A 25,635-nucleotide genomic window follows, 5' to 3' on the forward strand; every position below is an offset into this window, starting at 1 on the left:
GAAGAAGGTTACAGGGAATTGGGGAGCTCAGTTCAGAGAAGGGAAGGCTGAGGAGAGAGAGAGAGAGAGAGAGAGAGAGAGACTCTCTCTCAGATGGTGGGGTGCCAGGCAGCTGCTTTGTTACCTTCCAGGCTAGGGAGAAAGCTGATTGCCAATTCCTGTGACCCCTGAGAACCAAATAGGCAAAACTGCAGCAGGAGAGATTGAGGAGTTCCTTTGCTCCATGGCCCCTGGAGTTCTGCAGGGGGTCAGCAGCCTGGTCCAGCCCCCCACCATAGTCTTTATTAAGAGTTTACTCTGAACCAAATGCAAGGCTCGATCCAACATAATCAGATCACAGATAGTCCCTGAGCCAGTGGGAGGGAAAGCAGGGATCTTATTTCCACTTTGAAGAGGAAGAGACGAAGGCCTAGAGAGGTGAGGTGACTTGCCCAAGGTCACGCGGCAGGTGAGGGGCAGATCCTGGACTAGACTCGCATTGGTTCCCATTCCTGCACTATTTGCACTAGGCCACACTAACCCCAGGACCCCTCCTCTGGCCCATTGACTCCATCCCCCTCCCTGCCCTGAAGCCCCATTTCCAGGGAAGAGGTCCCCTGAGGGGTGGAGGGGCACAGAGGGCCCCAGCCCCCATTCATCCTGTCCCCCTGGTTCACCTGGCATGTCCTGCAACCCCCAGTATTCACCCCATCCCCCCTTTTCTGGAGCCGGGGCGGGGGGGGGGGGGGGGGGGCAGCTCACCCATGGCGTGTTCCCGCAGCCCCACGTCAAAGGCCAGCTTGTCCGTCTGGGACCGCGACGTCGTCAAGCAGGTCAGATACTGCAACGATGGCCAGGGTGGTCAGCAACAGGCCTCCCCCAGGGGCTCTCCCTGCCCACCTCGCGTGTCTCACCCCGCCCCCAGCCCAGACCGGGCAGGGCACCCACCATCCCACTGAAGGCGTGGCGCAGCAGGAGCGCGTGGCCATACAGCAGCGTCCGGTGGCTGCCCCCTTGAACGGCCTGCAGGAAGCAGCAAGGAGAAAAAGGTCCAGCTGGGTCCCACTGACCCCGGGAGTCACCAGCTGCAGCCTCAAGCAGGGGGCGACGACCCCGAAGCTGTAGGCTCCAGACCTAACCCAAGATAGGAGCGCCCCACGCTCGGCCAGAGGGCCCAAGCCCAGAGCCCCTTACCTGGGTTTGGAACTTCTCAACAGCATTCGACATGGGAGAGAGAAGAGGAGGTGATGTCGCCGTGCGGGCTCATGGGTGGGCCCACTGACTGACCCCAGGAGGGTGAGCCTAGAGGCCCTCCCAAGCCCCATGCCATTTCAGCCTCTGGCCTCCCTGCTCTCTGCCCCGTTCCCCTGCTCCCAACGCCTAGTGGACACAGCAGACCCCGTGGACCCTCAGGAAAAATGCAGACTGGCAGTGTGGCCTGAGGATGGACAGGGTCCCCTCAGGATCGAGCTGGACACAGCCTCGGGCCTGAACACCAAGCCCTTCCCACCCCACAACCTCTTTTCAGGGGAGGGGTGGGGAGGGCAACCGATCAGAAAGGAAAGAGACGTTGGGCCCTGGCCACGTCTGGTGGCTTCCTCCATTTCTTCGAGGCCACGTCTCAGACACTCACCCCGTCTCCTGGGTCCTCCCCACTGCTGGCCAGCATTTCCTGCAGTGCCCGCACAGACAAGGACTGCTGCAGCACGAAGTGGCAGATGCAGAGATCTGGGGGCACATACTGCCGCCAGGGCAGCAACGGGAGGAGTGAGGCCTGTGGCTCAAGACCCTCCACCTTCCCTGGACCTACATGCACACATGCGTGTGCACAGTCGCGTGCATGCATGTACGTGAGAGCGCACACACACACACATGCACGCACACACACACGCACACACACAAACACACACAGTGCTGGGCACTGAGGGAAGAAAGGGGAAAGAGGAGTACTGGGCTCTGCCCTCAGGGGACTTCCCCATCAGCCCCTCACAGAGGCTGTAAGTTCCAACAGCGAGTGAGGGAGACCAGCCACGTGGCCTAGTGAAAATAGCCCAGGCCTAGGAGTCATAGGACCTGGGTTCTAATCCGGGATCCACCACTTATCTGCTGTGTGACCTTGGTCAAGTCACTTCACTCTTCTGTGCTTGTTACCTCATCTGCAAAAGGGGGATTCAATTCCTGTTCTCCATCCTAAACTGTGAGCCCCATGTGGGACCTGATTATCTTGTATCTACACCAGTGCTTAGTACAGTGCTTGGCACACAGTAAGTGCTTAACAAATGCCGCAATTATTATTATCATTATAGGGCACAGTTGGTCACTTTGCCTAGGCAAGCCCTTCCAGAAGGTCTCTGAAGAGGTTGTGACAGCTAACACCCCCGCCATGCCCCAGTGACCAGTGGCTTTGAAGGTCTGATCTGGTGCTGACCCCGAGGGTATGGACCCCACGGGGTTCCCAGAGGGGATAGGTGGGTGGCACGGTCTTACTTTGGCTTCAGAAGTTGGTTCCAGAAAGCACAATCGGTTGCCCAGTCCTTCAGCTGCCAGACAGAACTTCCTCTGCTCCTTGTGGATGTTGGCGACACATTGCAGCACCACCTCGTCCTCCTGCAGATGGAGCACTGTGAGAGGGACGGGCAGGGGGCTGGGGGCATTCCAGAGGCCTCGTGACAGAGCCAGGAGCCCACCGCGAGACCCCCACCCTTTCCCACCGACCTCTATAGAGCCTTCCTCTGGAGGGGAGGGGGCCCTCTGGGATCACCTTCCAAAATCATCCAAAGTTAGGACTCCTCTTAATCACGTTTCCTTCCCCTGGCGTTTCTGATCTGGCCTCTGGGTGCACACCCAGCAACAACCAGCCAGTGCACCGGCCCATGCTTCCCCAAGCCGGCCACACCCAGAGTGTTCTTGCCCAGCTGGGTCATCGAGCCAGCATCTGGGGAAAACTGCTGAATCCGGGCTGTCCTTGGGGTGAGGTGGCTGAAAGAGGAAAGGCCAGGGGAACCTGGGTGGTAAGAGATTCCTCAGGATGGATAGCCAGGTTGCCGTTTCAGCAGCGTAGCCTACTGGAAAGAGCAAGGATGTGGGAGCCGGAGGACCTGCGTTCTAATCCTGATTCCACCACTTGCCTGCTTTGTGATCTTGGGCAGGTCATTTAGCTTCTCTAATGCCTCAGTTCCCTCATTTGTAAAATGAGGGTTCAACTATTCTTCCTTCCCTTAATCAATCATATTTATTGAGCACTTACTGTGTGCAGAGCACTGTACGAAGTGATTGGGAGACTACAATATTACATAGTCCATAGACACATTCCCTGCTTACAGCCTAGAGGGTTAAAGATGGGAAAATGGCTCTGTCCTGCTTTCTTTTAATGGTATTTGTCAAGCACTGACTATGTCATATTTGTTAAGCACTTACTGTGTGCCAGGCACAGTACCAAACACTGGGATAGATACAAGATCATCAGGTTGGACTCAGCCAATGTTCCACATAAGGCTCAAAGTCTTAATCCTCATTTTACAGATAGGTCACTGAGATAGAGAAGTTAAGTCCCGTTTAGTCTGTGAGCCCTGTGCGGGACAGAAAGTGCGGGCAATCTGATTATCTTATCTAGCCCAGCACTGCTTAGCATATAGTAAAAGCTTAGCCAGTACCCACCCCTATAATAATAATAACAGGTTTATTATTGTTATTAAGGGCTCCACACAGGCTGTGCGGGGCAGGTGAGGCTCTAGCTTGGAGGGCACAGCTGGTCACCCCACAGCTCAATCCCCAGAACCCTGGTCAATCCCCAAGAGATGAGGGCCCAGCTGGCCAGTTGTTATGGTTCAGTTCTCCCCTGTAACCAACCCCAGCACGATTTTGAGTTCCAGGGATTGCCCTTACCTGGGGGAGTGAGCATCCAGGAGGCACTTCAAGAGTTCTTCTTACCCGGCTCATGGGTTTGTACACCTATACCCTCACACAAGCACACACACACACAAACAAATACACATACATGTGCATGTGTATACAGGAAGATCGTGGCCTAGTGGGAAGAGCTGAGGCATGTCAGACGACCTGGATTCAAACACTGACCCTGACAGTTGCCTGCTTTAACCTTGGGCAAGCCATCATCAATGGTATTTATTGAGCACTTACTGTGTGCAAAGTATTGTACTAAGTGCTTGGGAGAGTACAACAGGGTTTGTAGATATATTCCCTGCCCAGTCAATCATTCAGTGGTATTCACTGAGCACTTACTATGTGCAGTGTATTGTTCCAAGTGCTTGGGAGGGTACAATACAACTGAGTTGGTAGACATGTTACCTGCTCACAATGAGCTTATGGTCTTAGATTACTTAAATTCTCTGTGCCTCAGTTCCTTCATTGTCAAATGGAGATTCGTTACCTGTTCTCCCTCCTCAAACTGTGAGCCCCATGTGCGACAGGGACTGTATCCAGCCTGATTAACTCTTATCTACTCCCAGTGCTTAGAGCAGTTCTTGACACACAGTAAGAGCTTAACAGATACCACAGTAACAGGAAATATTTTTCGCAGGGAGGCGGAATAGATGAAAAGGATAAAGGAGGGGCATGAGAGCGGAGTTGTTGGAAGGGAGAGAGGTGCCAGAGACAGAACTAGTTGGGGGCGCGGTCCCACCCTAGCTGCCCTGGGGGCGAAAGAGCAGGTGCAGCTGCCAGACCCGGAGCCCACGGGCCCCAGCCCGTGCAAACCCCAACCTCCGGGCCGCCATTCTATAGCCCTGCACGGCACGAGGGGGGAAGGGGTGGGGTGGGGTGGGGCGGGGGTCGACCCTCAGAAGTTTTAGAAGAGGAAAATAAAGGGCAGAAATGGCCCATAGGTCCTGCCACTCGCCGGCGGCCACCCCAACCGCCCCCAGACACACCCAGCCCGGTGACCCTGTCACCCACGATCACCGTCATCAGGTCTGGGGACCTGGGGACCTGGGGAAGTCCTCGCTCCCGGTCACAGGGCCTGCCCGCCAGCAGAGGACACTGTAGTGGACGCCCCGCCCTGCCGAGGATCCAGAGCCCGGGCCTCCCTCCCCTCTCAAACCTCCAGCTCCCCAAGGCCTCCTTCCTCCCTCCCTCCTTGCCCGCCTCCCCCGGCCCCCTGCGTGGTTAACGAACATCCCCAGGGGGCGGGGGATTAGAGGACCAGTGCCGTGCCTTCTCTTCTCACCTGTGACTCAATGGACCGAGAAAGTCGCCCCCTCCTCCCACGCCGGTGACCTAAAAAGCAGGGTCCCCGCGTCCCCGAACCAAGCCACAGGCCCTGTGCCCCCCGCTCCCGCCCCTCCTGCTCAGCCCTGCCCTATCCTGTGGCCCGGACTCATCCCTGGGGCAGGAGACTGGGAGCCCGTTGTTGGGGAGGAATTGTCTCTGTTGCCGAATTGTACTTTCCAAGTGCTTAGTACGGTGTTCTGCACACACTAAGCGCTCAACAAATACTACTGAATGAACGAATGACCACCACCACCGCCGCCCGGCCTGGCCCCGCAGCTCTTCATTCATTCAATTCAATCGTATTTATTGAGCGCTTACTGTGTGCAGAGCACTGTACTAAGCTCTTCCTTCCTTCATTCAATCGTATTTATTGAGCGCTTACTGTGTGCAGAGCACTGTACTAAGCTCTTCCCCCCCCACGGAGAGACAGGGGACCAACCTTCTCCGCTGACCTCCGACGGAGGGTGGTCCACAGACCCTTGCTGCTGGGAAAAGACGTTCAGGGACGGGAAGGGGGTCTAGACGCCCCAGGTCTTCTACGCGCACTTGTGGCCCAGGGCCTGAGCCACCCCGTGGCACGGCAGAAAAGGGACGGCCCTCTCTGCCCTCGTTCTGATGACAACAGGGGCCAGCTGGGGCGGGGGCTGCACCTGGCTCCGGAGGCCTGGCCTCTCCCACCCCCGCCGCACCTGCAGAAGGGGCTGCCGGGGTTGGGAAAGGAGATAATATAATAATAATAATAATAATGGCATTTATTAAGGGCTTATTATGTGCAAAGCACTGTTCTAAGCGCTGGAGCACAGATGGTGCGGGGCCTGGGCTGCAGGAAATGGGGAGGAAGGAGATGGGGGAAGTGGGCGTGCTTGGGGGGAGGGGCCTTGGGGGAGGAGCGGGGGACCCTGGGGGTGAAGGAACGTGGGGAAGGGGGATAAAAGAGAGAGAGAGAGATGGGGGAAGAGAAAAAACAGGGAGAAGGGGGAAATTTATTTATTAATAATAATAATGGTATTTAAGCACTTACTATGTACCAGGCACTGTTCTAAACGCCGGGGTGGGTGCAAGTAAATCAGATTGGACACAGTCCCTGTCCCAAGTGGGGCTCACAGTCTCAATCCCCATTTTACAGATAAGGTAACTTGAGGCACAGAGAAGTGATCACACAGCAGACAAGTGGCGAAGCGGGATTAGAACCCATGACCTTTTGACTCCCAAGTCCATGCTCTATCCACTATGCCATGCTGCTTCTCAGTATTATTGCTTGCCTCCCCCACTAGACTGTGAGCTCACTGGGGGCAGGAATGTGTCTGTTGTCATAGTGTACTCTCCCAAGTGCTAAACATAGTGTTTTGCACACAGTACGTACTGAATAAATATGATTGAATGAATGAAAGGTGTAGGAAGGGAAGGATGGTGAGGAGAGGAGGAGGCAAGCAATGATTCCCAGCCCAATACCAAGGCATGCCGCCCCTTCTAGAACTCTCTCCCCACGGGGTCCCCAATCTCAAATCTGCCAGACCACAGCTTTCTCCAGCTTCAAAGTCTCCTGAAATCTCATCTCCTATAGCAGGCCTTCCCAGATTCTACCCCATCTTCCGGGGCAGGTCATCCTCTCAGCCCCCTCAGCACTCACGTGTGTAAATGTTTCCGGATCTGTTCTTGTTTCATGATTCCCCTTGGGTGAATGGTTTGTCTCTACCTTAATCCCGTTAATGATTATCTGCCTGTCGATTTACAGTCGCCTGGCAGGTACTGAATCGATCAAGGACAGGAATCTTATCTTTCACTTCTTCTGTTATTCAGGCATTCAGTACGGCGCTGTATACGCAGCAGAAGCCCAGTAAAACGCTCCTCACACAGCTGAGATCCAGTACAGCACTTTGCACACAAGAGGTGCTCAGTACAGGACTTCGTGCCCAGTACAGCACTTTGTACATAGCAGGCACCTAGTTCAGCGCTTAATACAGTGCCTGGCCCATAGTAAGCACTTATGAATAGCATTATTATTATTACAGCACTTTGCACACAGCAGACGCCCAGCACAGCACTTTGCCCACAGTAGGAGCCCAGTACAGCACTTTGCACACAACAGGTGCCCAGTACAGTATTCTGCACACAGTAGGTGCCCAGTTCAGTAATAATAATAATAATGTTAGTATTTGTTAAGCACTTGCTAGAGAAGCAGCATGGCTCAGTGGAAAGAGCTCGGGCTTGGGAGTCAGAGATCGTGGGTTCTAATCCTGACTCTGCCACTTAACACCTGCATGACTTTGGACAAGTCACTTCACTTCTCTGTGTCTCAGTTACCCCATCTGTAAAATGGGGATGAAGACTGTAAGACCTACGTGGGACAACCTGATTACCTTGTATCTACCCCAGTGCTTAAACAGCATTTGGCACATAGTAACTGCTTAACAAATGCCATTATTATTATTATGTGCCAAGCACTGTTCTGAGCGCTGGGGTAGATACAAAGTAATGAGGTTGTCCCACGTGGGGCTCACAATCTTAATCCCCATTTTACCGATGAGGTAACTGAGGCCCAGAGAAGTGAAGTGACTTGCCTAAGGTCACACAGCTGACAAGTGGAAGAGCTGGATTAGAACCCACGACCTCTGATTCCCAGGCCCGTGCTCTTTCCACTAAGTCACGCTCCTTCTCACAGTACTCTGCACAAGGTAGACGCCCTGTTTTCACTGTTCCCCCCCCCCCTTTTTTTTTTTACATCCTTGCAGCCTGATTTCTCTCGCTGCCAGCCTGATTGGCTTAATAGCACGTCTTGCGGCTCGGCTCGGTATACCCCCGCCAGCTGGGCCGCCGAGCTCTCCCCTCCAGCTGGGGGCGGCGAGGATCTCCCTCCCGGGGAACCCGGCCGGATCTCGTTGCCATGGCGCCCAGGCTCCACGGGAGGATGACGGCCGGATCCAGAACCGCTGACACCGCGTTAGCTCTGTGATATTGTTCTCTCCCAAGCACGTAGCACACAGTTAAGCGCTCGATAAATGCCATTGATTGATTGATTGATTGCGTCTGTCCTCCCTACACCCCTTCCTCCGGAGGGATTGAGCGGGGGAGGGATGACCAGCACGGAGACCCCAAGAAGGTTCGGATCAAAGCTCAGCACACAGGGAAGCATCGCAGCCTAGTGGAAAGAGCACAGGCCTGGAAGTCAGAGGACCCGAGTTCTAATCGCTCCTCTGACAGTTCCCAAGGTCATACAGCATACCAGTCATTTAACTTCTCTGTGCCTCACTAAATCCTACTCCCTCCTACTTAGTCTGTGTGTCCCAGGTGGACAGGGACTATGTCCAACCTGATTATCTTCTAACTCTAGCCCAGCGATTAATACAGTGTTTGGCACATATTAAGTACTTAACAAATGTCACCACTGAGGGAAGTGTGGGGCCCTCACAGGACCTGAATCCACACCTCTCAGGCATGATAATGATGGTCCTGAGTTCCAGCTGATGGGTCGATGGGGATTTTTTTTTAAATGATATTTGTTAAGCCCTTACTATGTGCCAGGCACTGTACTAAGCACTGGGGTGGATACAAGCTAATCAGGTTGGACACAGTCCATGTCCCACTTTTTATAGCATTTATTAAGTGCTTACTATGTGCAAAGCAATGTTCTAAGCACTTGGGACTAACAGTCTGAATCCCCATTTTACAGATGAGGGAACATAGGCACAAAGAAGTTAAGTGACTTGCCCAGGGTTACAAAGCAGACGAGTGGCAGAGCTGGCATTAGAACCCAGATCCTTCTGACTCCCAGGCCTGTGCTTCATTCTCTAGGCCACAGTATTTCTCTGCCAGTATCCTGAAGAATATTAATGCCTGTCTCCCCCTCTGGACTGTAAACTCATTATGGACAGGGAATGTGTCTGTCATATTGTATTCTCCCGATTGCTAAGTACAGTACCCTGCACACAGTAAGCACTCAATAATTACTATCGATTTGTTGACTGATTGATCTGGGGGATGGAGCCCTAGTTCCCAGCTCTGAGCCACAGCCATTGCTTCCCACACAGCTGTGCGGGCTGGACCACAGCCTCACTCACTCTGGGTCCCCGACCAGACCAGAGGCTGGAAAAATCCCCCAGATTCGGTGGGCCTGTTCCAGCCGCCTTCCCCTCCCAAGTCCCACCCCACTGGCTATCCCCCTGGAAGCTTCTCTTTCCCCACCCTGCCCTCACAGGGACCGTTCGGATCTCTGCCGTCTTCCTTCCTCCCCTGCCAGACAGCTGAAGGACGCATCTGTGGCCCTGAGGAATGACTGCAGACGCCTCTCACTGCCAACGGTGGGTTCTGGGACAGCTAGAATTGGCAGGTCCTGGCTGGTTCCTGCAGGGCACAACCCGCCCAGAGAACGATGAGGGCCCGGGGCCACAGGAGATGATTGGATTAGTCCTAGCACCCCCGGGGGTCACTGATGCGGTCTTCTCCTCTGCCCCTCTGCCCCGGAAGCAAATATGAAGCCCAGAGAGGCTGAGCCCCTGCGATTTGAGGTCACACAGCCCCTTACCTCCCTCCCCCACTCCTCTTTCCTCCCCTGGGCCCGTGGGCGGCCCAGATGGGAGGACCTGCCTCTTAGCTTTGAGATCTGACTTCCTGACCATTCTCCAGGCAGGCCAGTTGTGCCTAGCAGGCTTTTTCTCAGGCCTGATGGCACCCAGCTCTCTCACCACCTGTTCTTGGGAAGTCCCTTGCCTTTCCCCTTGCCTCAGCCCCCAACCTATGAAGAGGACTCAGAGATGAGCAGTTGCCCCAGGACCCTGGTCTACAGATCCTCCCATCATCATGGAAAGGGGCAACCTGACCTGGGGGAGCTAGGTTTAGTTTCACTGCTGGGTGGACAAAAGACCAGAGCCCCAGGCTGGGGAGTTAAATCATCCCAGAACCAGCTGTAACCCAGCCAGGGTGGGACAACGGGACAGAAGGCAGGAGAGGAAGCTGCCCCCTCAGCCCACCTGAAAAGCTGACCCTATGGCAAGACCCCGTCAGGTCCGGGGGGGACATGACAGGGAGGCAAGGATATACTGGGCCAAGGTGAAATACGTGGGGTGCAAATGGGTGTGCGCATGTGCGAATGAGAGTAATGTCGATATATGCCCGTGGGATGGTGTGGGCAAGGGTGTTTGAACACCGTGTGCACTATCATCCATTCATTGCACCATCATCCCTGGCCACACCATCATCCTCGCCTTCACCACCACCACAATCGCATCATCATCCTCGTCCTCACCATTGCCGCGGGCACTGCCATCAGCATCACCGTGGCCAACCCCAAGTCAATCAATTAGTCCCAGTCCTAGCCACCAGCGGCGCATACCCTGCCTGTGCCAAGCATCCTATAAATGAGTTGGTCAGACCCCCAGCCAGGGATTGACCATCTGAAATTTCCCAGCTTCCTTCAGGGATCAAACACCTTCTCCCAGAAGTGGGGATCTTGGCAGCTGTCAGTTAGTCGATCGTATTTATTGAGCACTTACTGTGGGCAGAGCACTGTACTAAGCGCTTGGGAGAGTACAACAGAACAATAAATAGAGAGAATCCCAGCAGCCCTCACCAAAGGGGTGGAGTTATCAGGAAGAGGGGAACCCGGGACCTGCCTGCCCACTGCCGTGACCTGCCCCACTTGTTCTTAGGAGGGGTGAGAATATGGTGGGTAGTGGTGAGGCAGTGGGGAAGTGGACTCCTATTCTAAAGTCTCTCATCTTGGCAGCTGCAGGATTCAGGGCTAGAAATTAAAGGAGGCAAGGTTGAAGGCTCGGAGTTGGCGGAGGAGTTGTTTTTGGGGTCTCTGCCCGGGGTTGGGAGGGGTGGTTGGGGTCCCTTCTCTGGGTTAGAGGTCTCTGCTCGGGGTTGGCGGAGCTGTTGGGGTCTACCCCTCAGGAGTAGGGGCGTGATTGAGGTCTTTGCTCGGGGTTGGGGGCGGTTGGGATCTTTGCTCGGGGTTCAGGGGGCAGCTGGGGGGGTCTCAGCTCTGGGTGGGGGGGGGTAGCAGGGGGGATGGCTGGGGTCCCTGAATAGGGAGGGGGGCGGACGAGTGGGGCTCTGCGTAAGAGGAGCACAGGGTCGAGACCAGCGGGCCCCCAGCTCTAGAGGTCAAGATGTTTAGAAATGAGGTGGGGGGAGGTTTCCCGCCCCCGGCCTCCAGAGCCCCCGCCTCCCGGCCCCCCGCCTCCCGAGACGGCTCCTTAGTCGGCGCCCCCGAGGCCCCCAACCCGGCCCCACCGGCACGCACCGTCCGCAGAAACTGAATCTCATCTTCGGCTCCTTCGGCTCCCTCCGCCATGGCTCGGGGGACTGGGAGGGGGCTCAGGGGCGAGGAGATTGCTGGACTCGGCTCGGCCCGGTTCGGCTCGGCCCTGTCCGGTCCGGCAGCGTTCCTCGGTACGGTGCGCCGGGCGCTGGGCGCTGGGCGCTGTACCTCCCGGCTCCGGCTCCCTCCCCGCCCCTGCCTCCGCCCCGCAAAACGCGTTTCTCCGCGGGTCTTCTCCCGGGGCTTCTGGAGAGCGCACCGCACTGCAGAGTCCGCCCGGCGCACGGCTCCCGGCCCGGCCCGGCCCGGCCCCCGAGCCCCAGGCAGAACCGGACCGAAAACCGGATCTGGAACCGGAGCCGGAGCCTCAGACAAGCTCCGATCAGAACCTGAGCAGGAACTGGAGTCCCAGCCCGGAGCCTGCTCTCAAACCGAAGCCCAAGCCCAAACCCCAGTCGGAACCAGAGTCTGATCTGAAGTCGGGACCAGAAGCGAGGCCCGAGGCCGAGCCAGAACCAGATCTGGAGCGGGAGCGGGAGCCGGACCGGGAGCGGGAATCAGACCCGAATCCGGAACCACAGCTGGAGCGGAATTGGAACTAGAAATGGAGCCGGAACCCCAGCTGACTTCAACCCATTCCGGAGCCCAGAAACTGAGCTGGAACCAGACCAGAGGGCTTAAGCCCCCCACCAGCAAGGAGTCCAGGGGGCTGCACTCCGGAGGTCAGGAAACAGAGGGATCCGGCCTCCTCCTCCTCCCAGGACCCCGAATCCGGCAGTCTTCTCGCCCCTGCCGCCACCCAAACTATACAACTGAGACCCGCTCAGGGGTCGCCCTCCCCGTCCCCTGCCCCCTTAGTGCCTTTACTCTAGACCCCAAAGAGGTCGGAAGCCCTGCCCATGTTGGACACTGGTCCAGATGAGGCCAGATGCGGCCAGGGTCTAACATTGAGATGCCCTCCCCATCCTTCATCTGTGCCACGGAAACCCAGAACTGAGGCTCCGGAAGGCGGGGCAGGTGAGGGGGCGGAGGTGTTGGGGGGAGTTAAGGTCGTCTGCTGCTCTCCACGGCTCTAGTGTGGACACACAGGGCTCAGGCAGAGGGGCAGAGTGGAGGGGGACTTGGGGCACTAGGGGGGAGATCAGGACAGCAGCTGCCCCCAAGCTCAGAATGAGTCAGAATGAGCCCCCGCCCTACCTCCTTCCCCTCCCCACAGCATCTGTATATATGTTTGTACAGATTTATTACTGTATTTATTTTACTCGTACATATTTACTATTCTATTCATCTTGTTAATGATGTGCATTTAGCTTTATTTCTATTCATTCTGATGACGACACCTGTCCACATGTTTTGTTTTGTTGTCTGTCCCCCCCCCTTCTAGACTGTGAGCCCGTTGTTGGGTAGGGACCCTCTCTATATGTTGCCAACTTGTACTTCCCAACCTTTAGTACAGTGTTCTGCACACAGTAAGCGCTCAATAAATACGATTGAATGAATGAATGAATGAGCCCAGTCCCCTGATCCCGGTCTAGAGCAAGAATGGTAGAAGTAGGGCGAAGGGGGAGCGTCCAGGGCAGCGTCGTCCTTCCAGGATCCCAAGGGACAGAGCTAACCCTGGGTCCTCAGGTCAGGCTGTCTCCCCTCTGGAGTCAAAGCCACCCTTTCACCCCCACCGGATCGGGGGCTTCCTGAGGTCAGGGCTGTGTCCATCCCATCTCCCCCGCCGGACATGGAGCTCCCTGAATGCCGGTGTTAGGGATTTGTTTCCCATAAGCTCTGCTGTGCTTGGGGAAGTGCCTGGTGTTGCCTGTGGGGAGCCACCGGGGCTCCCCGCCATTCCTTCCCCGCGAAAGGGGCAGCTGCAGCTGTTTGCTTCTGGCTTCCCGATTGCGCCTGAGGCAGAGATCCGGCCACTGAGGAAGTGGCAATTGGCCCGAGTCCCTCTCGGCCCAGATCCAACACCTCTGACTTGGATTTCTTGGTTTTCGGGCCTCCCGGTAATTCGGCTACCGGGATCTGTGGGCGCTATTGTGAGATCTCTATCGGGGCTGCCTTTTCCGCCGGTTACCAGGCCGGAGCTTGGCGGCGGGGGGGACGGGGGTGGCGGTTAGTGGGTGGGTGGGGAGGGCAGACGGAGTGAGTCTCGCTGCCACAGAGGATGGAGGAGCAGGGTGTAAAACCTCGTTCCAGCTGGCAGGAACCGGGCTGGGTTTCCTGCGGCAGAGCTGTGCAAGGCCCAGCCTCCTCCTGCCATGGCCAGGGAGAGCATCTCGACCACACTTATCTGGGCGACGGCCTCAGCAAGCCTCATTCATCCATTCAGCGGGGTTTATTGAGCATCTTTGATATGCAGGGAGCTCTACGGCGGAGAGTGCTATTATGGACGCCCGCTGGGAGCCGGGAGCTGTCCGAGTCTTCAGAGATAATAAAAAGTCAACAATTCAGGCGTGGGCCCCTGGCTCACAGCGGGCTCACAGACTAGGAATAATTAGAGGGAGGGGAGAGAATTGGCGATGGACAGGCGAGGAGAGACTGAACTGATAAAAACTGTAAAACAACCTAAGAAAACAAGGACCGCAGTAAAAAGAATAAGAGCTACAGTTCCAGTAGCTTTAATTCTATTTGTTCTGATGACTTTGACATCTGTCTCCCCCTTTTAGACTGTGAGCCCACTGTTGGGTAGGGACTGTCTCTATATGTTGCCAATTTGTAGTTCCCAAGCGCTTAGTACAGTGCTCTGCACACAGTAAGCGCTCAATAAATACGACTGATGATGATGATGATGTCTACATGTTTTGTTTTGTTGTCTGTCTCCCCCTTCTAGATTGTGAGCCCGTTGTTGGGTAGGGACCGTCTCTATGTGTTGCCAACTTGGACTTCTCAAGGGCTTAGTACAGTGCTCTGCACACAGTAAGCGCTCAATAAATACGAATGAATGAATGAATGAATGAATGAATGAATGAATGAAAAGGAGCCGTTTACGGGGTCCAGGCTGCCCCTGCAGGTCAGTCAGAGTAACGCAGCCGCAGCGGCAGCCGCAGCCGCCTCTGCTACAACCCTGGGACCGCGTCAAAGGTAACGAGGGGCTCTGACGCTTCTCCTACCTCCCAGGGCGACACGGTGGCATCTCTTCTGGAAGACGTCACTCCCAAGCCTCGAAAGGCCAGCGTCCCCACACGGGAGAAACGATCCTAGTAATGAGAATCTCCCCGGAACACGAAAGAATCCTCCCAACTGTTAGGAACGGGCGAAGCCGGGCAGTGATGGGTTTGTCCCCCTGTTCAGAAGAGTCCTAGAGACAAGAAATGTTGGGGAAGCAGGGCAATCAATCCATCGGTGGTACTTGCTGAGCGCTTACTTTTTAAATGGAATTTAAGAGCTTACTCTGTGCCAAGCATTCATTCATTCAATCGTATTTATTGAGTGCTTACTGTGTGCAGAGCACTGTACTAAGCGCTTGGGAAGTACAAGTTGGCAACATGTAGAGACGGTCCCTACCTAACAGCGGGCTCACAGTCTAGAAGGGACTAAGCCCTGGAGTAGATACAAGGTAATCAGGTTGGACTTAGTCCATGTCCCACGTGGGACTCACAGCCTTAATTTTGCCGATGAGGACCTGAAGCAGAGAGAAGTTTAGTGACTGGCCTAAGGTCACACAGCAGACAAATGGAAGGGCTGGGATTAGAACCCAGGCTCTTCTGGGAGAAGGAGCATGGCTCAGTGGAAAGAGCATGGGCTTTGGAGTCAGAGGCCATGGTTTCAAACCCCGGCTCCGCCAATTTTCAGCTGTGCAACTTTGAGCAAGTCACTTAACTTCTCTGGGCCTCAGCTACCTCATCTATAAAATGGGGATTAAGACTGTGAGCCCCCCGTGGGACAACCTGATCACCTTGTAACCTCCCTAGCACTTAGAACAGTGCTTTGCACATAGTAAGCGCTTAATAAATGCCATCATTACTATTATTATTCTCACTCCCAGTCCTGTGCTCTATGCACTAGACCACGCTGCTTCTCAAGCACGGTGCTTCTGTGTTTAGAGCACTGTGCTAAGCACTCAGGGTAGAACCGAGTGGGTGAGATCTACAGGTAGGCTTTGGCTGTCAGCTGTCCTCACCTCAGCCTCAGCCTTCAGAGGGCCAGACCGACAGGACAGAGACACCCCTGAATCACCATCAACCCTTCTCTGCTTCTGCCCAGGGCCGAGCAAAAGACTGCCAGCGGGACAGGATCCCAAGAACAGCCCTCCCGGGGCACTTGTCATGTAAGGGGCCAGAGTCCGGAGGCAAGCCGATCATTTTAAGTGAAGAGACCCCGCTTTTCTAGAATGGTTTGGGTCTGTCTTTAGCCTGATGGCAGGGGGATGGGTTAGGCGGTAAATCAATCAATTGTACTTACTGAGTGTTTACTGTGTGCAGAGCATTATACCTAGCGCTTGGGAGCGTACAATACATAACAGAGTTGGTAGACATGGTCCCTGCACACCATGAGCTTATAGTCTGGAGGGGGAGACAGACATTAAATAAATAAATTATGGTTATGTACTCCACCCTCCTCCCATTGTGGCCCCCTAACCCCTAGCCCCACAGTTCCCCATCCCAGCCCACCCACACCCTCTCCCGGCACACTGACCCTAGACGTTTGCAGGGCTTCCCCACCTGAGAGCATTCATTCATTCATTCATTCAGTCGTTTTTACTGCGCACTTACTGTGTGCAGGGCACTGTACTAAGCGCTTGGAAAACACAATTCAGCAACAAAGAGAGAGAATCCCGGCCTACAATGGGCTCCCAGTCTAGAAGAGGGGAGACGGACATCAAAACATATAAACAGGCATCAGTAGCATCAATATGAATAAACGGAATTATAGATATATACATATTAATACAACAAATACGTACATATATACAAAAGTGCTGTGGGGCGGGGAGAGGGGGTAGAGCAGAAGGAGGGAGAAGAGAGCAGGAGTCATGGCTGAACGAGCTGTAAGGTGAGAGAGGTTGGGAGTGAGGTGACCGGCGCAGCCTGTCTCTGTTCTTTTCCTATGATTGTTCCCCACGAAAGACTGAGAAATCCCCTTTCCCCCTCCAATTCCCGGGAACCCACCTAGCCCGGAAGAGGTGGTTAGAGCGCCATCTGATGGGCGAGGCTACTCAGCACAGTCGGTACAGCCTTTCTCTTCTGAAGAGATGGAGCGAAATCAAGCCCGGCCTCAATGGCAACAGACAGGCTGTAGTGAAGGGGGAACCGTAACGAAAAGCGCACAAAGACGGCCCATGCTTCCTGGCGCTGGGGCAAGCCTCCAGGAGGCACAGGCAGGATGGGGAGGGGGAGGGGAAGGGGATGGTCATGGCCCTGCCGTCGTTTCCGTGGGGTGGAGGAATCGTCTGGGTGAGGGGCAAGCCAAGGACAGTGGAGAAGAGGAGGACGGATGATGAGGAAGAAGAAAAAGTGGAGAAGGGTGTACAGTGCAACCTCTCTGGACCCCACACAACATCCCGGACAGCAGACCAGATCAGCTAGGGTACCATCGCCCTGCCCCCTCTCTGCCCAGATCACTCCAGTCGGGTGTCCTTTCTATGCCCTGATTACTGCAGGGGGCCGGGGGGCGGAAAAGCCCCCTCGAGACTCTAGAAGCACCTTTCCCAAAAGGGGATTCTAGACCTCGGGGGACGGGCGGAGGGAAGGGGCGTCTATACAGCAATATTTTGGTCTGTCAGGCCCCTAAGGACCGTCTTCATCTCTCATGTAGCCACGAGGCCTTGGCTGAGAACAGAAAACTGCGGGAGGAGGGGCAGGGCCGGTTCCCTAAGGCAATCTGAAGTGGTTGCTCCCCGACTTCTACCACCCTGGCAGACAGGACAGAGATCAGAGCGGACCCTTGCTCCCTTGGCAGCCAGCCCCCTGCCTTCCCTCCTTTTATCCCGCCTTCCCCCTATGGAAGCCCCGGGGGCAGAACACAGAGTGGCCTTCTGCTCAACTTCGAGCTTGGGCATACGGGGTGGGAGAAGTTCGGGAGTGGGGGTGGGAGACTGAGAGGGATTTCTGTTTCCTAAACCCATGGTTGACTGGCTGGTTGGTGGGTGGCTGGGTGGGTGTATGGAAGGATGGATGGATCAGTGGATGGGTGGATGGAAGGATAGATGGATGGACAGAAGGATGGCTGGGGAGTTGGTTATTGAGTGTATTCACAGAGAGCTGGGGGAGTCCGAAGAAGTAGCTCGGAGCTCGGATATGTCCCTGCCCCAGTGGCAACCAACCAGTCTGAGTGGGTAGGTCAGATGCAAAGAACGCCGGCAATTATTGCCCCTGACAGTCAGCTACAGTCGGCAAATCAAGACCCAATATCTGGTAAAGGAAAGCCGAGAGTCCTCGAGCACTGTGCCACCCCACCAGACAGGTCACCTTCGTTCTAAAGGATCATGGGATCTCTACCCTGCAGGCAGGTGTAAAAACGTGGAGATGCCGGTGCAGGCCCCATTCCCAATCTCACTAGAGCATGGATTCGGGGGCTGTACCCGATGGGGGGGATGACTGTGTCTTGGCAGGGGATGCTCACAGAGGGGACGCCTTGTGGTGCTGTGCCCAGGGAGAGTATCCTTGGGTGCTGTATCCTGGGAGGAATTGCCCTGGAGGATGCTCTGGAGGGGTGTCCTGGGAGGATGTGCCCTAGGAGGTTGTGCCCTGGGGTGGGGGGGTATCCTGGAGGGAGTATCCTGTATACTGGCGGTGGGGGGGGGGGGGGCCTGGAGGAAGTGGCCAGGGGTGAAGTTTCCCAAAAAGGTAAAATGTTCTTTTCTTCACTGCCTGATCTTTCTCCAGCCCTCGGAGGATCCCGGAAGATTTTTGTCATGGAGGGGCCCAAGCTGTGTCACCGGAGGCTCCAATGCCTGCATCTCCACTCAGGAGACACCAACATCTGTGTCTCCCCAGGTTTCCAGAAGACACCAACAACTTGGTCTCCACTGATGCACCAAAACTCTGACGTCCAGGTCTCCACGGGCTCACTACGGGCTCACCACGGGCTCACCACGGGTTTATCACGGGCTCACAGGAGACTCCAACCTAACTTCAGGCCTCTCTCTTCCAGGTAGCAAATGGCTCCACCCGCCAGACCTGCCCTGACCCCGCTAAGACGAAAAGCTGATTAGGCAGCTAGGGCAGATGGAGGGGAGCAGGCCAAAGCTCAGCCTGGCCCTCGCTCAATGTCCTACATTCCCTATGGATATAATCTCCTGCCGCCTCCCTAGGGAGCCCCATCCTGATCCTTCCCGTGCTCCCAGGAAAAGGCATCGGGACTCTGGGCCCAAAATAGCAGCACCTGGGCTTGCCTGGAGGGCTTCGGCGTCACCAGAGTCGGTGAGGTGGACTGCCCGTGGCACCTCGTGTCCATCATAGCTAGTGTAGACACACCCCTGAAGAATGACTAGTAAAACACACCGTCAGGATTTCATAGTTTAGATTTCCCCCAGGCTTCGGATCCAGAATAACTAGTATAGACACACCCAAAGAGGATGGCCAGTGTACACATCACCAGGCTCCGAGACCTCTCAGTTTCTCCCCCAACACCCCACATCGATAATGACTAGTATAGAGTCATTACCAGGCTGAGCGAGCACCCCGAGGTCTCCTCAATTTTCTTATCATCCAAGTGCTTCGATGGCTGCCCAGATTGAGGAGGTCAAATTTCTAGCTCTCCCAAGCTGCTGAGACTAGGACCCCCACACTGAGCCCAGGGCCCACCGAGACCATGATCACCTTTCCCTGCCTTCCTCCCAATTCAGTCACCCAACCTGAGATCCATTTTAAGCAGCAAATGTTCCCAACGTGGGCGGGGTCAGTGTGCATGATGTGTGGTGGTCTCAGGGTGCATGATGTGTCATTATGTGTGACTGTGCATGTCCATGAATATGTGTGTGTGTGTGTGTGTGTGTGTGAGAGAGTGAGACAGTGACATGGAGTGTGTCAGTAAGTGTGTGTGTGTGTGTGTGTGTGTCTAAACAAAGCCAGCCCTACTGAGAGCTCACCTCCTCCAGGAGGCCTTCCCAGACTGAGCCCCCTTCTTCCTCTCCCCCTCCCCATCCTCCCCGCCCTACCTCCTTCCCCCCCCCCACAGCACCTGTATATATGTTTGTACAGATTTATTACTCTATTTTACTTGTAGATATTTACTATTCTATTTATTTTATTTTGTTAATATGTTTTGTTTTGTTGTCTGTCTCCCCCTTCTAGACTGTGAGCCTGCTGTTGGGTAGGGACCGTCTCTATATGTTGCCAACTTGTACTTCCCAAACGCTTAGTACAGTGCTCTGCACACAGTAAGCACTAAATAAATACGATTGAATGAATGAATTTGTCATAACTTTCTGAGATTAACCAAAACAAGTCCGGGATGTACTGAAGGTGTCCCTGAAGACCATCCAGCCCCTCTCCCAACGCCCCGCCCCTCACTTTCAGGCTGCAGATTTCGTCTACACCGTCCCTTTTCCAACTCACTATGCACTTCTTATCCCCGCGGGCCTGGTCTTGCCTGCCCCTGCCAACTCTCCTCACCCGAGGGCGGAGGGGGTAGACTGCTATGAGCCGGGGGAGGGGCCCAGAACGCTGTGGGGAAATATTTCCCCCCCCCCTCGCCGTCTCTATATGTTGCCAATTTGTACTTCCCAAGCGCTTAGTACAGTGCTCTGCACATAGTTAGCGCTCAATAAATACGATTGATGATGATGAAGTGAGAGGAAAGACTGGGGGTTCCCAGGCCTGTACAGGGAGGCGGGGGCTCAGGGGACAGTGATGCCCCTTGCCCCGTTTCTGGCTGTGAGTTTGTCCTCCTGGGAGCTTCCTTCTTTTCCTCTTCCTCTTCCCCCACCCCGCCCCACTTCGGCCCCGGCTGGCCCCAGGCCTGTCAGGGGTCGGGGTTGGGGGGAGGCGAGGGAGCAATCATCGGAGGGCCAGACCAGTGAGGACCCTGAAACCCTCTGCCCCAGCTCGGTTGGGCCGGCCTGTCCCTGTCCCTGTCCCTGTCCCTGCAGGGTCTGCTCCTCGGCGGAGCCGAGCCGGACATCCCGTTGGGGACACCCCCAGAGCCCCTTTTGGAGCATCATCGGGACCGCCCCTGGCCCCGGCCCCCTCGCCCCCAGCCCCTCGAGCTCCGCCCTCCCCTCCAGCTCTGCGGCTCGGCTGCGACCAGGGATTGGCCATAGGCCCTGCCCGTCCACCCTCCCGCTCCCTCCCCTCCCCCAGAATCAGGAGGGAGGCGGGGGGAGTCCAGGGCCGGACAGGGGGCAGGGCCGAGGACCGGACTCAGCATCCGCAGCATCCTGGCCGCCGCCGCCGCCGCCGCCGCGGAGCCTGAACAGGTAAAGTCCCCTCCCTCCCGGGCGCGCTGTCCCTCTCTCAATCTTTCCGGCCGGCCGACTGCCGTCCCGCTCGCCCGCGCCCACACCTGCGCTCCCCAGACTCCCGACGCCCATCGCTAACGACAGGGCCGGGGCAGAAGTGTCCTAGGGGCCGGGAGGGGTCCCTCGGAGCGTCCGTCTCTCCAGACCACCCCCTCCCCGCCCCCCGGCCCGGCACCTGGGCTGCGATCGGGAGGAGAGAGCTAATCCCGCTATCCAGCTCGGAGTTGTCTCTCGCCAATTAATCTTCCCGCAACATCCGTCCGCCCCCCCTCCCGCCCCCAACCCTCCAGCGTCCGGCTCTCCCCGTTTGGCCGAGCCTCCTTTCTCTGCCCATGAGCAGCTGGGTGACTCCGGACCAATCACAAAACCTCTCTGGGCCTCTATTCCTCACTCAGGGCCGTGGGAATAATTTATTATCATCATCTTCCCTCCTCCCTCCCCCACCCCTTGATTGGGATGAAGAAATCTGGATTTCTGCTCGTGAGAGCACTGGGCTGTTTGGCGCAAGTCTGGAAGGATATTTCGAGGTGAAGGAGAAGGACTAGGGAGCTAAGAAGTATTGGAAACTGATGGGGGAGATATTTATTGTTATTATTACTATTATTATTATTTTTAAAGCACTTATTATGTGTCAATCACTGTTCTAAGTACTGGAGTAGATGAAAGTTAATCAGTTTGGACATGGTCCCTCTATGTCATGAGGCTCATAGTTGAACTTGGAAATACTGAGAGAGTGCAGGAATGGGTGGGGGAGCATCATTTCCAGGACAGCCCCTGGGGTCACCCAGTCTGGGCCTCTGTCTCTGGTAGGGGCAGCAGGACACTTGGAGGAACAGGGTGCTTGCCCCCCGCCTTCGTGCTTAGGGATGAACTAGCTAACACCCCTAATTCTCTCTCCAGTGACCCAGCAAAGACCACCCAACACCCCTGACTCTTCCCTCTCCTTCCCTGACTCTCCCCCAGTGACCCAGGACAGATCATCCAACATCCCCGATTCCCCTCTCAATCCCTGACTCTACCCCACTGAACAAGCACGGACCACCCAACACCCCTGACTCTCCCCTCTCCATCCCTGACTCTCCCCTCTCCATCCCTGACTCTCCCGCAGGGGCCCAGCATGGGCACCAGTCCATGGATCTGTCCAAACCCTCCTGAACTTGGTGGTGTTTCCGGCTGCACGGCTTCCTAGAGGAAAGGATTTCCTCTGCTCCCTGTGGGGAAGAAGGGTTCCCTGCTGTTGGTCCTGAAATCGTACCCCTCCAGCTCCAACGGGACCCCCTCACTCTGGGCGGGGGAGGATTTGGGGACCTGTGATTCCATGTTCGCCCCTTCCACAGCCTCCATGGCTTTGCCTTGGGGTCAGCAGGCGGTTCAGAGCAATGACTCACCCTCCTGGATCTGCCTTTCCCGGTTGCGGGGGGAGGACCAGGGGGGATGATATGCCCCTGGGCAGGGTTGTCATGGTTGCCGAGGGCCTGCTCTGGAGATGCTCAGACCTCCTGGGCCTGAATTCTGCATAGCATCGCCAACCTCCAGCTAGGCTAGTTTTACAAAGCGAAATTGTATGCATGCGTTTGTATTTGGATGTCTGTGTGTTTCTATGGGCGGGGTGGGCGGGGGTGTGTGTGCGCGCACGTGTTTGTCTGCCTGCATGGAGTGGTGTCTGTGTATGTGTCTGTAAATTTGTGAGTGTGGATGCCGGGATGCGTGTGAATGAGTGGTTGTCGGCCTGCAGGGAGCGGTATGTGTCTATGGATAGCTATAGCTATAGCTGTGTACACAGCTATTTCTCCACATCTCTGCTGCCCAGGGAGTCGCCTCAGCCCGACTAACTGCCCCTGTCCCTCCGGCAGTGGCCTCGAACATAAGGAAAAGGGGCTTCTTCTCCCCTGGAAACGGGAGCGAGCATTCATGGGCTCTGGGCTCTAGGTGCTGGTTTCTGGGCGCTGGGTGCTGGGTACTGGACTCTGGGTGCTGGGCTCTTGGAATAGGGAGCTGGGTTCAGAGAGCGAAACTGGCCTTTGCCCAAAGGGCATCCTCCTTTCCTAAACGCTTTGAGCCCAGAGGCGGGTGGCAAGCTGGACCCTAGCCTCCCTGCCGCGTGCCCCCGCCACTCCCGCAGATACAGAGGATTTCCTCCACTAGGGCCACTGGAGAAGGAAATGAGGTTCAGCCCCACTGCCTAATTTCACCAGGCCCGCGGCCCGGTTTTTCCTAACTCCGGGCCTCTTTTCAAGGTTTCTAAGAGGAGGGAGGGAAGTTGAAGTGTGGGGTGGGAGGAGGAGGGAGGGGTCGGTTCCCCGAAGCTGGGAACGGCGGGCAAGAGGCCTCTCGATTCCTCCTAGACCGGAAGGCCGGAAGCCAGGCCCCGTGCCAGGCCCCGTGCCAGGCGCTCTCCATTACCCGCATGGTGCCCAGGGAAGCCTCCGGCCCCGCCGGCCACCGAAGGCAGCGGGCAGAGACTCCGGTTTCTGCTTACCCCGAGCTCCCAGGCCCCTCCCGGCTCCCCTGCTGTTTTTCGTTGTCTTCTCTGGCCCAAGGGAGCTCCTCGGCGGAAACGATACATTTCAGTCATCCAGTAAGGGGGAGGGAGAGACACTGAATCTGGTGCTATCCAATCCTAGGATTCCCCCTCGACCAGGCGCTTCTGGAGGAGGGGTTCTGTCCAGACTCTTCCTCGGGGATGTCCTCCAGGTTGGGATTTTAGGGCCAAACCTGGCCCAGCCTCTCCTCTGGTTCAGTCTGATACCTCTCTTCCAGAGCAATGTTGCTTGCTCCTGAGCCTGACGTGGGGGATGGGGGACCCATGGGGTCCTCAGGGACGATGGGATAGGGGAAACATTCATCTATCGTCATGCCAGCTTGGAGGGCCAAGCGCTCAGAGCGCTCCGCTGGGAGGTCACGGGGTGTGCAGAGGAGGTGGGGTCAGAGAGACCCCAATGATGGTCCTTAGTCACCAGGTGTTAGGAGCCGTTGAAGGACAGGGCCATCCACTTCCTGTCTGAAAAGGGCCGGAGAGGCTGAATGGATCTCTAGGAACAACTGCCAACTCCGGACACGGAGCTATGACGGGTCACTGCCGTCCAAAGGGGTTTGGTTTGGCCCATAGATGGTCCGTGCTGGGTCACTGGGGGAGTCAGGGATGGAGAGGGGAGAGTCAGGGGTGTTTGATGGTCCATATTGGGTCACTGGGGGACAGTCAGGGATGGACAGTCAGGGGTGCTGAATGGTCCGTGCTGGGCTGGGCCTGGGTGGATACTCCAAACGCCCCCATGGGAAAATTACATCCCTCCAAAATGGCTCCAAGCCCGACCCCCAGGCTTGGAAATGGTGAAAGTCCAGGGAGAACATGTTGCTGGACCACTTTCCCTGCGGGGCTCTGGAAGGGGGTAGAAAAAGACCAGGACGAGGCCGATGAGGGACGACTGAGTGAGCCTCGGACTCCCAGGGCTGGACGGCCCTCCAGGGGTCATGTGGTCCAGCCTCCTGCCTCAGAGGGGGATGACAGTCGGCAAGCTGACAGGACTGCCCTGCCTGAACCCCGGACAAGCTTCTCTGTCTTTCTTTCTCTCTCTCTCTTTCTTTCTCTCTCTCTCTCTCCCTCCCTCCCGCCAGGTCCTGGGTTCGAGGCCCGACAGAGAGTGCGGAGCTGCCATGGAACCCCGCCACGCGGCTCTGCGCCTGCAGCGGCCGGTCACGGAGCTGTGCCGTATCAGTTTCTACCCTCCGAGGCCCGGGGACCGCCCTCTCTCGGGATCCGCGGACCCTCCGCTCCGGCCCGCCGGTCCCGAGCCTTCCCCGGCCGCGTTCTCCCGGCCGTCGGCCGGCCCGCTCCTGGGAGGGACCCCCGGGGCTGTGGCGGGGCCCGACGGGGGTTTCGATGGGGAACGGGGTCAGCGTCCGGGAGGGGTGGCTCAGGAGCCCCCCGCTGCGTCCCCCGCCCCCGGGGGACGGCGGGGCTGGAGGCCTCCACCGCCGGGACGCAAGAAGCCGGGGCCGGACACCCTGGAGCCGGCTCCGGGGCCCGCGGGACGAGGGGGCAGCGGGGCCGTCGCGGGCAGCGACTGCCCTTGCGGGGAGGGCCCCGAGGCTCTGCCAGGCCGCAGGGCCAGCCCCGTGGGCCAAGGCCGTCCCCCGGCCTCGGACTCGTCCCCCCGGACGCTCCGGAGGGTGGAGAGCGAGGGCCGGGGAACCGGCGGGGCCCGGTCCTCCAGGCCGCGGCGTAAGGAGCCGGCGACGGCCGGACAGTCCCCAGGCCCCGGCCCCCGGCCCCGGCCGGCCCCGAGCCAGCCCCAAGCTCCCGCTGCCGGGGCCTCGGAGATCGGGGGGCCGGAGCTGGAGCGAGACCCCTCGGACCCCCGGCCTCCCCCGGAGGAGCCCCAGAAGCCCCCGGCTCTTCAGGAACAGAAGCCGGAGGCCAGGAGGAGGAGGAGGAGGAGGCAGCCGCAGCAGGCCCCAGGTCGGTCCCGGCTCTGGGCCCTCGGGGGTTTTCAGGCGAGGAAAGGGCCGGGCGGGGCGGAGAAGGGGGCAGCGGGGAGGAAGAGGAGGGAGCGGGAGAAAGGGCAGAGGAAGTTGGCTTTGTCGCCCCTTCCTCCGTCCAGCTGCTCTCCCCCTCGGGGTTTGGGGCGCGACAGTGCTCCCCTGATGTCCGCCTGACTCGGGAAGATGCCGTTCGAAAGTCGGCGGGATGGCGGGCGGGGAGCTCAGTTGGCCAGCACGAGGCCCGATCCCCCGGCTGAGGTCAGCTGGGCGGGTGGCCGAGACGGGG

At 57.0% G+C, this 25,635-nt stretch overlaps 1 protein-coding gene across 1 annotated transcript in view; it reads right to left on the reverse strand.

Annotated features, from left to right (window-relative positions):
- The window catches only part of RYR3 (ryanodine receptor 3), a 74,165-nt gene extending 62,502 nt beyond the window's left edge, over positions 1–11,663 (reverse strand). The window contains 5 exon segments of the mRNA XM_038741370.1: positions 742–820; positions 928–1,002; positions 1,613–1,720; positions 2,467–2,586; positions 11,453–11,663. Of these exon segments, the coding sequence (XP_038597298.1) occupies positions 742–820; positions 928–1,002; positions 1,613–1,720; positions 2,467–2,586; positions 11,453–11,503 (433 nt within the window). The 5' untranslated portion in view covers positions 11,504–11,663.
- Between the last annotated feature and the right edge of the window lie 13,972 nt (positions 11,664–25,635).

This window comes from Tachyglossus aculeatus (assembly GCF_015852505.1).
Source record: "Tachyglossus aculeatus isolate mTacAcu1 chromosome 12 unlocalized genomic scaffold, mTacAcu1.pri SUPER_6_unloc_1, whole genome shotgun sequence".
Lineage (NCBI taxonomy): Eukaryota > Metazoa > Chordata > Mammalia > Monotremata > Tachyglossidae > Tachyglossus > Tachyglossus aculeatus.